This window comes from Augochlora pura, chromosome 7 (assembly GCF_028453695.1).
Source record: "Augochlora pura isolate Apur16 chromosome 7, APUR_v2.2.1, whole genome shotgun sequence".
NCBI classification, from domain to species: domain Eukaryota; kingdom Metazoa; phylum Arthropoda; class Insecta; order Hymenoptera; family Halictidae; genus Augochlora; species Augochlora pura.
In genome coordinates this window covers 31113572-31131752 of record NC_135778.1, presented here as the reverse complement: position 1 = coordinate 31131752, position 18181 = coordinate 31113572, and the positions used below count along the sequence as shown (strand labels likewise).

At 38.1% G+C, this 18181-nt stretch overlaps 1 protein-coding gene across 1 annotated transcript in view; it reads right to left on the bottom strand.

The window, feature by feature from the left end:
• The window catches only part of LOC144472023 (metabotropic glycine receptor), a 278340-nt gene that overhangs the window by 96993 nt on the left and 163166 nt on the right, over positions 1 to 18181 (bottom strand). The window contains exon 5 of the mRNA XM_078184653.1: positions 16878 to 17078. Coding sequence (XP_078040779.1) covers positions 16878 to 17078 — 201 coding nt within the window. The remainder of the gene's footprint in view (positions 1 to 16877; positions 17079 to 18181) is intronic.

Below are 18181 nucleotides of genomic sequence, written 5' to 3'. Positions count from 1 at the left end.
AACACGTGTAATTTTATTAACAATATTGCTGTATTTATTTCAACATTCTGCAGACTCGTTATAATATATTTGATAACAATATTGCAAACACTTGTCAATGTTTAAACAACATACAAAGAGAACTTGGCATGTTGAACGCGTCAATTTTCCTAGTCACCTTTAACCACTAATTAACCCAAGTTCAAACCCAGACCAAATCCGATTCTAGGCCACAGTTACAGTCAGTTTAACCCTCTTAGCACCGAACAACGATATATCGTTGTTGGCTATTATTGACAAGATAGTTTTCTTAATATTTTTATTAAACAACAACTTCATTTCGTATTTCTTCTCCCTTTTTGAATTTGTTATTTATCAGACTTCTCAAAATTCTTGCGATTTCTTTCCGAAACTTTATCAAACTTCGTCAAACGAGTTTTAAACATTTCGCTCAGATGCAGACTCTTTTGGTCGGTACTAAGAGGGTTAAACGTGACTCCCTCGGATTGAATTAAAGCTGCTCCCAAACTGGAACTTCATCATAGTTTGATTCGATTCGATCGCAACTGTATCTAACTCGGTTTTAATCGAAGCCTCGCTGAGCCGGCTCAGTGACGATTAGTTCGGTGTTTCTAATCACAGTAACGATAAGTGACACGACCAAAATTGAATACAAAATAACATACAGTTCAACAGATTACAATGTAAATAATGTTTACTTATAAGTAAATCAAGATTTATTCTACAAATTTACATATTCATGCAGAGTTTAATGAAAATTGAAATTAGGTTAAAACTTGTTTTACAGCCGAAGAGATATATTGCACCAGAATTAAACAATAATACTGTTGCAGGATCTCAATATAATCTGTAAACAAAGACTCACCCTAACCCCAGTATCGATCGCGTGGAATTAATCGCAGCGGACCAATATTTTGCGGAAAGAGATCCGCAATTTAATCGTCAGTCGCGCCTCCTTCAGCATTTCCCCGTTAATTCTGATCCGTACTTAACAATAGCTCGGCGAGGCGGCACGGTTCGAGGAAAGGTCGTTTCCCCAGTTCCTCTCAATACCTACCAAGAAATAAATCGCAGGCCTCGACACCTTCGGTCGCTAAAATCCGCAACTACGGCACGCACGTACGACGAATCTGCGCCGCGTCGTGCCGCGTGCGAACGTGTACGGAATAAACATGTGCATACAGAAGTTGGCCGTTGGCCATATTTCCAAGCAATATATAACAGTTTAACGTGTAAATGCTGGCAGCCGCCTGCTACTTTCGACTGTCGCAACATTCTGTATATGTACCGCGCGTCGTGTCAACGCGACCGTTTTCGACGCGGACCATGGCTGTCTATTTGCTGAAAAAACTGGCCAAAATTCATAACCTCGTACCATTTTTATGGTAATCGTTACTTTTATGCTTCTCGGGTTGCTGCGTTCGAACATGTCGGATATAGACTCCCGATTTTACCAGAACAATTTTAATGGACCGAATGCGAAACAACGGGAATGTTTTTCAAAAATTTGCAAATATTATTTTGTTGCTGTCGGTGTGGGACAAAATTTTGTATTCGAATCACAGATAAGAAATAAAGACAAACGAACAATATTTCATTGGACGCTATCGAATAACAATATTGATCTATGTTAAATTTTGTGCGAATAAGATTTTACTCGAACGATGTATCCGAATAATTTATTCGAATAAATAGACAGAATCATTTATGACGAATACTGTAGAATTGTTATTTGAAGAAAATATCATTAAATGCATTAAAGGTATTTAGGAACGAAATTAATGAAAATAACTTTCTTTTTGCACATGTTATAGTTGTGAAATGTACAATGTTCAAAATGGAAGATCGGACGCCATTGATATAAGCATCGCTCTCATTTTATTTTGTTGTGAAAATTAATAATTTCCTGCTATTTGGCTATAGCTGTGCAGATTATTAAATTGGATAAGGCGATTTTAATTCTGAACAATATTTCCTCGATTTTGTTTTCAAAGTTAAACGATTGTACTTGAAGGTATTTCTTTCAGCAGCGCATAATAAGTTCATGTTGTATTATTCTTGCATCGTTTGTATATAAAATTAAATTTATTTGTTCTTGCAATACTTGTATTTTTAGCAATTCTTTAAATATAAGCATGTTTGATAATGTCGAAACTATTTTGATAAATGATACTGCAATTTTTAGAGGTTAGAGTTATTATACTACTGCGTAACAGAAATACGATTATAAATAATATATTAGCAAGCAGCGTAATCAATTATGAATACTTGTTTAAATGAAGAACGCCATTTTATGGAAATATATGCAGTCAAAATAATTTGAAAAATTGCATTTTGGCCATCTCCTTAAGGGTAGGTACTACATTGCGGCGCGTCTTCGCGAACATAAATCTCGATCCGCCGGCGTCTGTATTATTTGTGTCTGTCGAAAGTCGATGATGCAACGGTGGTAGACAGGATATAACTGCGGTGCTCGATAATGCTAAATCTTGAATATTATTGTGCATTCGAGCTAGAACTGTGCAGGAAACGCACGAAGTTCACGATGAAGTTTATAGAGATTACTACGCGCGTATCTGCGAAATGCCGGGTGTTAGAGGAAAGTCGAACAGGAAAATATTTTACGACTTTTTGCGGGCGGTGTGCCTGTGTACGTGAATTTTTAAAAGTTGCTACAGCTCTGGGGAAATGAGAGATTGTGGTCGCACAGACATATTTTGAACAATTTACCGGTGAATGGAGAATTGGAACGGCTTTGGATCGGATCGGAGATGTTTTTCGCGAATGAATTTGTTCATGGGGTTAGAAGATTGGAGCTGCCTCTTTCGAAACGGTTGGCAATACTTGATGTACGATTTCTGTATAGTTCTCTTATCGATCCTCAAACGAAAGGTGCGCCGCCAACTGCACAGCAAAATAAGTTGCTCCGTTGGGACCTGTTCCTCTCCTCTGTTCCATAAAATAATCCAATAAAATCCTGTACCTATATTTTAGGAGTCGTTGCAAAGGGGAAGCTTCGATCTTCACATCCGCAGCACGTTCATTGCAGAGAAAAATGTCTTAACGCCTCCATATACGTTTCAATATACTATATTACCTTAGAATGACGTACGTTCGTTTCTTCACTCGACAAATAGCGCAGTTTAATCGCAGAAACAAATAACTTCCAACATTGGACTCCGACTTTTAATAATGGAATATGAAAGTCGATATTGGACGCTTTGAAACGAGTATAGGATTTTCCACCATTTTCTCTCGGCATGATATGACCGTTTGAAATCACCGGAAGTGGAGCCATCAATGGTACGGTAACGTTCTACGAAGGCTCTTTTTCGTTCCACAAAACAGCCAAAATAAATCACACACTGAACCTTTTAGACCACTTGTTTTGAAGAGGAAGCTTTAGTCTTCAAAGCAAAATTACGTTCATTTAGAAAAAGCAATTTTCAACGTTTACACGCACGATTTACTACATCGCGTTGCTTAAGGGAAACGTATACTCTGTTTCTCATCAGCCGTTACGTGTAGAAATATGGTCCAAGAAAACGGCCAACGGGGATTGAAAGTAGAAGGTTCCAGCTTTAAAACGAGTCTACGATGATCGCCGTACGATTTCTCCTCACGAAGTTATGACCTTTTAAACGTCGCCGGAAGTGGCGCCGCCGAAAGCACAGTAACGCTAGTTGCTCTACAAGAGCTCGTTCCTCTTCTACGTTCCACAAAACAGCCAAAATAAATCATGCGCTCAAGCTTTTAGTACTCATTTTGAAGAGCAAGCTTCAGTCTTCAAAGCAAAACTAACGTTCATTTAGAGAAAACAATTTTCAACTTTTCTACACACGATTTAACTACATCGCGTTGGCTATGGGAAACGTATACTCAGTTTCTCATCCGCCATAAAGTGTAAAGATATGGTCCAAGAAAACGGCCAACGGGGATCGAAGTTACAAGATTCCAACTTTAAAACGAGTCTACGGTGATCGCCGTACGAATTCTCTTCACAAAATTATGACCGCTTGAAAGTCGCCAGAAGTGGCGTTACCGAAAGTTAGTTGCTCCACAGGAGCTCGTGCCGATTCTTCGTTCGACGAAACAGTCCCAAATGAATCATACTCTAAAGTTTTTGAGCTTATTTTAAAGAGGAAGCTTCAATCTTGCAATTCATGTCACATTCGTCCCGAAAAATTATGTTATAGTATATAATTATATCAGGTAGTGTATCTCGAAACTACAATGGCCGGAGACCCGTTTTCTATGGAAAAGATTAAATTTTTGAAATTACGCGTTAATGTAGAAATTGTTACATGTACCAATTAATTATCCATTTATCCGTTAATTCGCCATTTTTTGTTAATGACATGTTTTCAACAAACTTTCTACTGGTTATTCTTCTACAAATTTCGCTGCAAATAATTTTCAAGGGAGTTCTTTTTTATCAGAAATCGAGGACATCTCGACTTTAAAAGCGTTGTTATGTATTTTTGTCTAGATCCTATTCCAGCCTATGCAATCACGATTTCAGCAAATCACTATTTTCTATCCTTAAATGTTGAAGCAACGATTAAATTACTTTGGCCAGAAAAACAGAATTCCAGACCACTCGAGCTCTGTCGTTCGATCCTCGTTATCGGTGTTCCACGGTCATTTATTATACTGTCATTAAGTAATGGGATAGCTTGCAGATAAATGTGCAGAGTGTTCCAAAATATATAGGGTGTCCCATAATATACAATCTGTCCAAAAATATACAGGGATAACTTCAAATTTTTGAGATGACGCTAAAATCATTTTAGCCGGTATAAAAACAGGATTTTAGCCTACTGTACGGCGAGTTGAAGCTTCATTTGCACCGGTCGAGATCTAATCGCGGATGGATCGATCTATCATCGTTGGACAAACGAACGACGATAAACGGGCAGCGGATGTCGCGTCTGGCTCGTTAGTCCGCGGAGGAGTACGCGAATATTACGCCGCTCGTAAACGCGGCGCGCATATTGCACGCGCGCTCGTAAACCGGTTTAACGCGGCCCGGTTTCCGCCGTGCGCCGTTACATCAAAGAAACTCATTAATGCTACGACTTCGCTGCGAATTCCACGCGGAACATCGTCAACAGACTCCGGCGGACAGAGACAGAGACAATAAGACGCGCGGCGGAGATCTTCGCTGTTTGGATCGGTTCGCCGGAACCGGCGTTCTCAGACGGGTTGAATCTATCCGTTTCGAGGATAAAGCGCTCTCCAGCCGCGCTATGATCTCTGCAGAATTTCGCCGTCTCCCGTTATCCGCCCTTCGCCGAGGATTAGGTGACAACGATCCTCCTCCGGCGAGAAATGCCGGAAACAGCCGCTCGGTATCGACCCCATTCCATGCTCTCTAACTTCCTCTGTAATTACTCGAAATGGCTGATCCTTTTTCCACCGGAAAATAGGGACTCTGTGTTTTCGAGCGGCGCGAGAAAGAATGTCGTAGCTGGTTGCGGTTTAATTTACAGGGGACAGTTATCAGCATTGTTATTACAAAACGGTATTTTGAAATATTGTTATTTTTTTGGGATGTATCTTAACATTATTGCTTACAACACAGTGACATACACGCATATTTTGTTTCCATGCATCGATATTGTAATACTTTGTTCGCACTGCATGAGCTGCTAAGTACTGGAACGAGTTATAAATAACATTTGTTTTCTTTATTCAACATTTATTTGTTCTCTTTTTTTTATTCTCAAACCCTTATCAGTTTAGTTGAAGGAAAAAGTCGTCTGTCGAAAGGACTCGCAGGAGGTACATGCGAACACTAGATTCTACCCAGCTGCATCGGAAGTTATTTATGACTCGACCTAATATTGATACTTTTCCTACCGCGTGGCTGTAACATTTATATTTGTTGTATTCATGTATTTCTATATTAAAATTAATAGATTTGATTATTAATCTATAATTATTCGCATCAACGCAGGTAGTATCCTTTAACTGGGACACCCTATATATTTACGAAGATATTTAAAAAACATCATATTTACATATTTCTATCGTGGAAATAGTAAAAAATAAAGATATAAAAATACGATCATTTGTTAAGTTTTCGTTCAGACATCAGTAACAATGTGAATGTTACTTCGAGTCTGCGATTACGTCACACGAAGTTCCAGAAGTTTGAAATTCGCCAATCTTCCGTTCGAAATGTATGGCTCGGGTATCGTTGCATGAAGCACCAAGTGCGTATCGTGCGACCACCCTCTATATGTCCAGATCACGAGGTCACCGTTGGTGGCTCGACAGAGTCAGCGCCGCGAGAACCAGCAGGGTTTTCAAGAGCAGCGAATTCCAGGCAGTTTGGCACGCGTTCGCGTTTACAGATAGCCCGCGCAATTGTCCGCGCGTCGTGTAATAATTTCCGGGATGGTAACCGTCACAACTATGGCAACTTGTTACGCTAATGGGCTACGTACACGTCACATATGCGGTCTCATTACCACCCTGATCGTCAGCCGAGGCCCTCTGTTTGCCTCCTTCCCGCCGGCATTATACCCGGTTTCCAAAGTGTATCGCAGTTCGCTTACTTGTTGACCTAAATCGTCCGACTTCGGACCACCACAAGACACGTCGTACTACGGCCCGCAGTAGTTCGGGCAAGGGAAACACTAATTTCCTCAATTGTCGGATCAATAGGCTTCTTTCTACACTGTTCTATATTACAAAACAATTGTAATATGAATTTTATATACTATGTAGGCAAGGGAAGCATTAATTTCGTGAATTGTCAAATAAATAGATTTCTTTCTACACTGTTCTATTTTGCAATACCATTGTAATACAAATTTTGTATACTATATAGCTAGGAGATGCAATAATTTCCTGTATTATCGTATAAATAGGTCTCTTTCTCTTGAAGATGTTCCTTAACGTTATCTAGTAATAAGGACGCGCCATGATTCCCCTCCGCTTAGGCGTCTAGCCTTTCGTTTGTCCTTCCTCTTCTGTTCTTTGTGTTCACCTTCGTCTCCGCCATGTTCACGATTATAATATTCTGAATGTTCTTATAATAAATAATTAAATATATATACATAAATCTAGAAAAATAACAACACTTTCTACACTGTTCTATATTACTGTACGATTGTAACAAAAATATTACATATACATATAAGACTATTTTAATACATAAGTCACGAAACATAAAAGTAATGATCATCTGATGAAGATGCTCCACGTTTATGCATTTTTCTTTGACGCCTAAACGCCTTACGTCCTAAACTAGGTGTCTTTAAGACGTCTTATTGCAGATGTTAAGCCTTTACACCCGAGGCCACTTTAAGCATAAATCCAAAATAGCTATTTTGACCAGCTACATTTCCATTTTATATGACTTAGTATAATTTATGAAAATGAAATCTTACTTATAGAACAATTATACTTCTAAGTCTTGCAAATAGAAAAGTCTTGAATAACGACAAAATTATTTTGAAAATGACATAACAATTTTCATTGGTGCTTCAGAGGCGCCTCTGGAGTGCAAAGGGTTAAGAGAACGTCCAATTTGGGACGTCGTTAAGATATCTTAAAGACGTTCCATAAGACACGTCCTTGTGTTATCTGGGTTTATATTCGAATTTATAGAAAATCGAATAGTGAATCAACACTATCGTTAAGATATCTTAAAAACGTCCTATAAATGGCGTCCTTGTGCTATCTGGGTTCATATTCGAATTTATAGAAAACCAATTAACACTTTCGTTGGAAATATAGTTTTTACACGGATCATCCGAAACGTTTGAAAAACCATAATTTGTATTGAAATTGGATAGGAAACATCCACGAGTAAAAACACATATAATTAAAAGCAACAAGAAGCTGTGCTCGTAATTCACGCGTTACTGTTAATAACAATCTATGCTTCCATATTAAAAAAGTTCTACAATAAACGTTTTCAAGCATTCCTTTATAAGACTTGTTAAAGTTCAAGTTGTTGGAAACTTAATATTCTTCCCAAAAGCTAAGCCCAGAGACTAAAAAGCACTTCTGGCGCGCATGAACAGTTGAAACGTTAAATGCTTGCACACATAAAAGCGTGACAAAAGCTTGCATTTTAATGTCAGTTTTGATCTTAGTTACATATATTTTTTAAGAAGCCGCAAATAAATATGAGAAAATTTTATTCAAATATGAAAGTTGAAAAATGATATCTTTGCCAGAAATTATTGTTTTCAAAATTGTCCTCTCTCTCTCTCTCTCTCTCTCTCTCTCTCTGTTTCTCTCTCTCTCTCTCTCTCTCTCTCTCTCTCTCTCTGCTTCTCTCTGTGTCTGCCTCTGTCTCCGAATGCAGAGAGCAAACACATCGCGGTACTTGTCGAAACCAATTCCAACGGAAGCGGAACACGCGTGGCTCGGATCGGGCAGGTGTAATTCTAGTTTAATTCACACGAGTCCAACCCAGATGCGATGAATTATGCCTGGGCAGCGAGTTTGGTTAACTTCGGACCGTTCGTTGGCAGTGGAACCATGGAGTCCGGTGCCAACTAGTTTATCCCCGGAATTTCGTGTCACAAAGTCAACGTCCACGTGGACAAAAAGAATTGCTTCCAATTAGAGCGATTGTAATGAGAGCGCGATGGGTTTTTTTTTCTTTTCTCAGATCGTAAATTAACTGTTTACCGAACGAGAGATGCGCGTGCGCGCGCACCGAGAATTTTTCATTCCCGGTTCCGCGGACTATATGCATAATGCATACACGCAAATATTTTTCAGGATCCGCTGCAAAAACTTGTTACATATTCAGTGTGTACGTGTGCGTGTGCGCGGTGTGTGCTTACGGCATTTAGCCGGCGAAATTCGCGCGCGACCGGAGAAACAACCCGGCCAATATATTTAACGAGTTGTTTCGAAATTTGGCAAGGGTTTTTCGAAAAAGCTGCGGATTTAAGGATCGCGCGCCGTGTTCCATTTACGACGGTCGACAACGGCTCTGTATGGATTTTAATGACGACCGACGGTTTTATTGGTGCAGCTCGAACGGTTGTAGTAAACAATTCTGGGATTTTAATTAAAACGGTTCGGTGATCGGACTTATTGACAGCCGACGAATTACTGGTTTCATTAATTTTCTCCTCGGCGAGTGAACGGGTATTAAAAATAAACATCCGTCGCGGTGGTGGGGATTGGTGAACGTTGCTAGCACGCTTGCGCTCCGGTTTTTAATATTTGACCATTGATGGAGACACGTTTAATCCTTATGGGTTAACGAGATTTGTGTATGACAATATCCCGGCTAGTTCTGCTGATTCTTCTTTTTGGAAATGGTACGCGAAGGGCTTTGGATTTTATTTGTCGGAGATGGAAGCGTACTATTCTTTTTGCAACGGAGGAAATGACAATTTTAGCACTATACCGTCCGGCGTCACCACAATGGTATAACGCGCATGATACCGCCCAATATGGCGTGGTGTTCTGTTTTTTTTTTTTTTAAATAACAATAAGTTGCACACGTCAGCAAGTTTTTCGTTTGCCTGTGCCCTTTCATCATGGCAGACGAAAGAGAATATACGATTATTCACGTTGAATGCGCGAACAACTTGCCTGATGTTCCAATCGACTTTGTCGTATGTGTATCGCGGAGGAGTCCAGCGTGAACACCTCCGTAACTAATACTCCGCGATATAAACTATCTATCGGTTTGTAAAGCCGATTGCGCTGTGCGACGGAATAGATTAGTCCCGCTGTCCGTCTAATTAAAGATGAACAGCTGTTTTCCTTTTTTGCGTATAAAATGTATCGCTACAGTGACACGAAGTCGAAATGCAGGAATGTAATAGTTGATCGTTGTGTTGCGTGTCCGGACCTTGAAAACTGAACTTGAAGTACTATATAAATATAGACTAAGTTCGATGGTCTAAGGTGGAAACTCGATGTATTTGACCCGACTCTGGCTGGATGAGAGACGATGTTAAATATACGGTCATTTATCGCTATACGAGCGATTATGTGACCATCAGGAATACTTGCTGTCGCTATACGAGCGATGAAGAATACTTGTTACGAATAATACAGCGGAAAATAGAATACTTGCGGAAATCAGAATATTAGTTACGAATAATACGGCGGAGAATCAAGAATACTTGTTGCGAATAATACGGCGGAGAATCGAATACTTGTTACTATCTACTTGTTGTAATCCACGTATGTAATCCACTTATATAGAACGGCACAGATTACACTAACTGTCACTTTCACTTTCACTTTCACTGCACTATTATCCAACACTGATCACGAATTATTCAACAATTAACACTTGTCCGAAGTTTCCAGCGATATTTTGTGGCCCTGAAAATGGCCGATAAATTTAAATTCGGTGCCCGAAATGTCTACTCCATTGAGACACCATCTCGCCCGGAAGGTACTTGCCTTCTTGCAATTTCCTTGCTGTAGCACATCAAGTGCAACACCAAATTTGACTGTTCTGCGCGTGACTTAGTCCGATTTGTTCAACGATCTCGAACGAAATGACCTTGACTGACCTGAACGCACGAAGATGTTCACACAGCTTCGACGCTCCGCTTCAATTGTTTCGAAATTGATTTCGCCATGGCGAAATCAATTTCGAAACAATTGAAGCGGAGCGTCGAAGCTGTGTGAACATCTTCGTGCGTTCAGGTCAGTCAAGGTCATTTCGTTCGAGATCGTTGAACAACTCGGCCTAAGTCACGCGCAAGAACGTCAAATTTGGTGTTGCACTTGATGTGCTACAGCAAGGAAATTGCAAGAAGGCAAGTACCTTCCGGGCGAGATGGTGTCTCAATGGAGTAGACATTTCGGGCACCGAATTTAAATTTATCGGCCATTTTCAGGGCCACAAAATATCGCTGGAAACTTCGGACAAGTGTTAATTGTTGAATAATTCGTGATCAGTGTTGGATAATAGTGCAGTGAAAGTGAAAGTGAAAGTGACAGTTAGTGTAATCTGTGCCGTTCCACATACGTGGATTACTACATTTACAACTGAATTGGTAAGTTTTTTATTAATAATATTTGTGAAATTCATGAAATTCTTATTTGATGATCGAACGCGGCTCAGAGGCGATACGTGACCGTGGCTCCTGTCACCGAGTCGTCCCTGAGTCGTCCCTGCTCGCGTGCGCAGCAGCGCGAAAACTCGTCGGTGCGTAGCCAACTTTAATTGTTAATAACTCGTTAACAAAGCCGCGGATTGCATTTCGGTAAAGGAAATGGTTACTTGAAATGGCCTCAGGTATCCCCCATTTCCCGGAGTGCACATAATTGTGAAACACCCTGCATATAAATAAGTAAACGTGTTGATTTGGACGCTTGTTCCTTTTCATGCACTTATTAAATTCGCCTATTCCACAATAAATCCTGACATAATTGTATTGTATCGGATGCAAATTTGAATTTTATACTGCAATGCGGAAGTACGTTTAAGGTATTAATCATGGCATTAACGAACTGTTATGGTATGTTTGATGTCTGACCATGCACAGCTTTCTACTACTGATTTTACAGAAATTCTTTTTTAAAATTGAATACGAATACGTTTGATAGAAATTTCATTCTAGTATATCACTATATCAGTGCGTTTTTCATGGAAATTGCAGTGGTATTAAGTATGCGTTATGTTGAAAGGTTTTGAATTAAAACTTTAATACACCTTATGTTTAATTCAATTTAATACTTCAGAACATTCGCGTATCCAGTAGAATAAGTGATGTATAGCAGAACCACATATACAGAGAAAAATATATACAGTGTTAGTGGTAGTCCGCGGTGGCAACCTCACGGTCCGGTTTCTGGTTTAGAACTGAAAAATCCGTGGGCCTTCGTCGTCAACGGCTCACCCTCATAAAGGGCCATGAAACAGTTCGCTGGGTCTGTTTTCCATCGGTAGTCATCGTTGAAATTCCAACATGTTAGGGTAATTATGATCAGACCACATGATGCTTTTTATAATATTAGTTCTATAGAATTTCGCTTTGGATTTAATTGAATCGCGTTTAATAAAAATTTAAAATATTATACACTACAGTCTGCGTACGTTTAAAATTGAAATTTTTATGGAATCATTTCATTGTTAGAGTGAATATATTTTCTGACTACATGCGGCTTCATGTTACTGTCTTTTTTCAATTACTTTTGGAAGTTAATTCAGACTCGCTTCACAACTGTTTGACGTTGATACTATACGGTTGAAGTTTTAAATAACTAACTATACATTTTAATTCTGTTACAAGGCTGCAACGGAAAGTTTAGTATCTAACAATTAAACTGTCGTATACTACTGATTGTATACTATTCTATTCAACTATGTTGTTCTCAAACGAATTCAATAACAACTTTTATTCAGCAACCAGAATATACAAGCGCGCTTCTATTAAGAACTTTAACCACATTCTGAAATTACCATAAACAATCTACAAGTCTGACCGTTGTCGAACTGTAATACACAATTGAACCAATACCTTCCAAAGTTCAATGAAAACGTGCTTAATGAAAATTCATAACGTAAAAGCTTAATTATTCTACACATTTTACTAATTTCAGGAACTTTCCAACAAATACGCGGCTTGACAATAAACTTTTATACTACTAAATTCCTCTCCAATTCAAACAAGATCGCGTTCGCTGAACGTATTACTGTTTTTAGCATATTCAAATAATAAACTTTAGTGTCTGATAAAAGATCGGTGTCCAATCCATCGTTGTCTTATACTACTAATTTTATTTTCTTTCAACCTCAAAAAAAATTAGTTTAAAAAAAAATACTGTATAAAAAATACTGTATAAAAAATACTGTATGTAAATATGTTGCTTTATACTACTGAATCTTTATCATTTTTACTGGAAGCAAAAAATATCATGGTCGTTCGAAATATAACAATTTTAAAACTTATTTAGTGTTGCTATAAAGGCAATAGAAGCATTTCAATGTCTGACCCTTTGTTGTCACATACCACTGATTTCATACAATTTCCTTGCAAGCATATGAAGCGTATGCTTAATGGAAGTGTCAGTTTCACATCACCCGATAAAAGCAGGCATAATTTACAGATTTCAACTGTCTGATTATTAACTGGCTCGTATCATTAATACCAGGTAACTCTCTGCAAAATTTCATGGTAAAGCTGCTTAACAAAACTGTCGGTTCGATTACGTGTAATAAAATCGGATTGAAATTTACAATTTAAGGTTTTCTAGAAAGTTGCTAGAAATGCAGTATTTGACTATAAACTGTATTATACCACTGATATTATACAATTCTCTTAAAAATTGAAAGAAAACATACATAACAAAATAAAAACAAGTTTGCCATCACCCAATAAAATCAATTTAGATTCAAGAATTTTGGATTAATACAATATTAAAGCACTAACAATATTTCAACGTCTGATCATTCTTGTCATACATCACTAATTTCAAACAGCTCTCTTTCAACGCCAAAGAAATCCTGTTTAAAAAGAAACATCATTTCGACGTTATAAAATAAAATTACATCCAAATTAGACATTTCAACGTTGCCAGAAAAATCGAGCACACTCAACGCCTGACCATTCGCAACCCGTATCACTGTCACCGAATTACCTAGCGTCAGAGACACTCTCCCATCACGCTGGCGCATTAAAACCAACCGCGGACCAAAAGCGATTGAATAAATTAGCGAAATTTGTGTCGGTGGTTTTTATTGACTCGTACCACTGGTTCCCCGTAGTTCCAATCGGACGCGAGCCGCTGATAGGTCACTTGGCGTTTTTATTTCGTGACTCGGCTATTCGAAGCGATTCTTCGTCGGCGAAACTCCGGCGAAAGGGTGGTTCGCTACCCCCGCGGAACTTAGCGAGTTGGTCGAACACCTGTCCGACCGTTCCGTGTTCTTTTTTTTCTCGTGTTGGCCCGTCTATCGGCGAGCAACCGACATTAATTAACTGAACACGGCTCAACCGATGCTCGGAAGTATTTCTGACGCGAACTAAACCCCGGACTGGCAGAGCAATTTTCCACCGTTCGAGCAGAAGTCGAAAAATGAATCGCGTTTCCGCCCCGGCCGCCTACGGAATGCAGTTTTTCATCAGCTAATTAACGCGCCACTAATTTTCCAGACGCTGAGATTAATGTCGCCGCGGTTCACCGATTACCGTTACGTAATTTTTGCGTTAACCGAAAGGAAAATAGTGATCTCTCTTCTGTTACAGGGTTTATGCAGGATTGTTTCGTGGAGCTTTTCTGAATTGTCGATGAATATTGGAAGTACTTAGACGAATTTGTTGAATAGTCTGGTCTTCTCAAAAATCCTCGAAATAATGGGCAATAACGAGGGATTCGTCGGATTCATATTGAGACGCGGTCTCGATTGTTCACCGTTGTCTCGGTGTTCCATAGTTTTTGTCGTTTCGACAGCGCCGGGAATCGATGTCTGCGTAGATCAATAAATAGAGCAGAAAAACGGCAGTTGTTCGGGATTTCAGTAGTGCGAGTCAATGTCTATTGGAACGGTGAACGGAGATCTGTATCGGGTTTCGTGACGTTCTGTGCCAATTGCTAGTCTAATATAGCGTTCTAAATCGGAACAAACGCACGATTAAGCACAGGGAGTAGGTACAAAAAATTATTTGCAAATGTGTAAAAGTATGTGTAAAATGTATAAAAATGTATGTGTAAAATATATAAATGTGTATATTTTTATACAGTAGTATAACATTTATTACACATATATCATTTATCATTTGTCATTTGTCATTTGTCATTTGTCATTTGTCATTTGTCATTTGTCATTTGTCATTTGTCATTTGTCATTTGTCATTTGTCACTTGTCATTTGTCATTTGTCACTTGTCACTTGTCACTTGTCACTTGTCACTTGTCACTTGTCACTTGTCATTTGTCATTTGTCATCATTTATTATATAATGTATTGAAATGTATAAATTCATCAGGTAGAATTATTATAGGTCGAATGATGTCAAACTCAGATGGTGTTGATAAAAATTATATAATTTCCTAACGGAATGTGCTTCCAATACTAATATAATTAGTAATTAGTAGCGAATCAGAATTTGATAGCAGGTAGTAGTATGACTCAATATATGACGAGAGGTGTGTAATATTTTGTAAGTGTTCTTTCAATTTATATTATTATCTTTTTGTCTCGGAGCAATGTTATGAATACAACAGGGAAATATCAGGGAACATATTAAACAACAATAAAAATGGAACTCAATTCTACTGGTACAGGTGGATGTTATATCTAAAATTTATTCTACAGGTTATTTAATAATTTTACATCCATCTATCTTTATTTGAAGGGAACAACGTATATATTAAATGAAAATGCGAGGAAACATTTCTAATAAAACCGAATTGAAATTTGCCATAATAAGTAGTATATATCAATGGATTGTCAACCATAGTTGCTGTTTCTAATAGTAGCAGATTTTATAATTTTTACATTTTTCTAAAAGGCTATAGATTCCAATAAAAGTAAATATTGTTGAACATTCTTATCAATAATCTATTTATACCAAAGTAATACGAGTAAGTAGTATAAGTCGATCAATAGTCGAACAGAAACACCAAAAATGAGTAAAGAAGCCATATTTTTGCAATCCTTGAGGTTCTCTTAAATAAATAATAAGGGAAATCGCGAAGCATCGTGAACGACATACAAAGTAGAAATTCCCTGTTAACAGGCAAGCGGTACAGGTCAACGATTACGGAGACATTCGAGCAATTTCTCGCTGCAGAACGCTCGCGTCGCGTTAAACGATTCTCGAGACGTTAAGTAGAAAATTTACGACTGGATTGAAAAGCGCGGTACGCTTCTCAAACAAGAGATTCGTCACTGTACAGGATATTAAATTCAGTTTTAATAATTTCGTTGGTGTCGAGCACCGGGAAAATTCTAATATAAATTCTTATTAACGAGAGCAAGCCAGTGTGCTTCGCGCTATCGCTACAACGGCGGGCGTCAGGATGATGAAAAGTGGCCAACCAGGATTATCGACTAATGACTTCTCCCAGGCTGTGATATAAACGAGCCGAAGCTCGCGCAGCCGAGAGAGGATCAGTTCCAGGGACGCATAGATCAACGGGCCGGACATGAATAATATCGCTTGGAACTCTTGAGGAGGCTTTAATTAGGACGATGCCACGTCGTCTTCGCAATAAAGCGTGTTTTAAATAATCGGAACTTTTTAATCGCCGTCCTCGCCAACTCCCTTGGAAACTCTAATTAATTCCACGGCTCGTTTAAGAATCCCTTATCGATTCTCCAGTTTCAGACAGAAAGTCCCTAAACAATCTTTGAACGGTCGAAAATTGTTGACAAGATTCTCGCGCGTTCTTCAAGGGTAACGCAATCGATGAAAAAAGGTTGCGCATGATTATTTATTGCGTTGTTGGAAAAACAATTGCTCAAATTTCGCTTGATATTTATAATACTCTTCAAAAGACTTAAAATCGCTATATTTAAAATCGAAGGAGCTTTCCAAAATTATTTAAAAAATAATTGCGCAATCTTCCAAGATAACATAATCAATAAAAAAACTCTGCTACGATTGTTCATTGCATATACTAAAATAAAAAATATTTCAATGAAGCTGAATTTTCGCGGTGCTTTTCGAACGACGTAACTTCGTCGCCATATTTAAAATCGATATGGCATACCAATATTGTTTAAACAATTATCGTACACTCTTCAAAAATAACCTCATGAATAAAAAAAAAACTCTAACACAATTGCTCGCTGTGCTCATTAAAGGAAAAGTATTTAAACAATGCTCGAATTTTACGATCGAGGAGCAGAGGACTACAGCGGTTAATTTACCGGAAGTAGAACTGCAAATCACAGTCGTATCGACAAACAACGTTCACTTACCTTGACGTTCCCGTACTTCCAGGTAAACAGTACGACAGCCGGCAAACAAGCGATGACGCAGCATTCCAGAATCAAGATCGCCGTCCTCATCAGCCAATTCAAGGATACCACGCACGGTGAGTCGTCCTCGCAGGACTCGCAGCCCTCCGCGCACGGAAGACACTCGAAAACATTCTCCTTATCGTACTGGCTCTCCTCGCCCTGCACATTACAATAAACCGAACGTTGTATCCATTAACTGTAACTAAACATTTTACAGTATATTTACAATTACAATTACAATTACGACTGTAACTGCAATTACAATTAAATTTATAATTATAGTTAAGGTTATAATAACAATTTGAGTTACATTTATTTATTATTAAATTAAAAAATTGATTTGAGTATTTCATTTGTTCAAGTATGATTGTTTTATTGTTACTAAAATAATAGAGAAACTAAAGGAATTTAAAAGTTTCGCTGTACCATTTTTAATCGACTAAAATAATTAAAAAGGAATGAATATCATAATTAGTTTCCATTTATTGCAAATGACGCAAGCAATATTTACTTCGCCTAAAAATCCACCAAATTTTTAATTAAAAACTGCACAAAGTGAAAGAATAACAGAAATCCTTATTTTTCAATATTATCTCAAGCATTTTCATAAACTTCGCGTAAAATTCTACAAACTCAATATCAAAAAATTTTCTTACAATTTCTGTAGTATTTCTAGAACATAGGGTTATATATCATTTGAACAAACAGATATCATTAAATAGGAATATGAGAATTATATTTCTTATCCGATAAATTCAAAGTTATTTACTGTTTACAGTTTACAGGCAAAATATTTTCTCAATTACTGTGGGTTTTTAAGGTAAAAGTCGTTTGAAAATCATTCTATAGCAAATCGTTGAATTCGTCTCATTGTCAGCTACAACACTCCAGTCAATTTGACGGATTTTAAATTTCACAAAAAAAAACACAATCAATCAATTTCACATAGAAAGTTTACATAGAAAAATTTGTAAAATTAGTTAGATTTATCTCTTGCCACACATACCTACAATGACCCATTCAGCGAGACGAATATTTGTCAAAATTGATTTTCTTCTACCATTTCGAATTTCGAAATGTTTTATGTGGTATACCTATCTCTACGAATGCGTCGAATTGACGCAATGGCAAGGCAGTACACAAACTCCGTTATCTCAATTCTCCAGTGGCTGTTACAGGGTTACTTTTGCCTTTTTAATTTACAAGATCGTGTGCTGAAAAGCGAGAAGCATTGAGAAAATCGATGGTACTATATTTTAGCT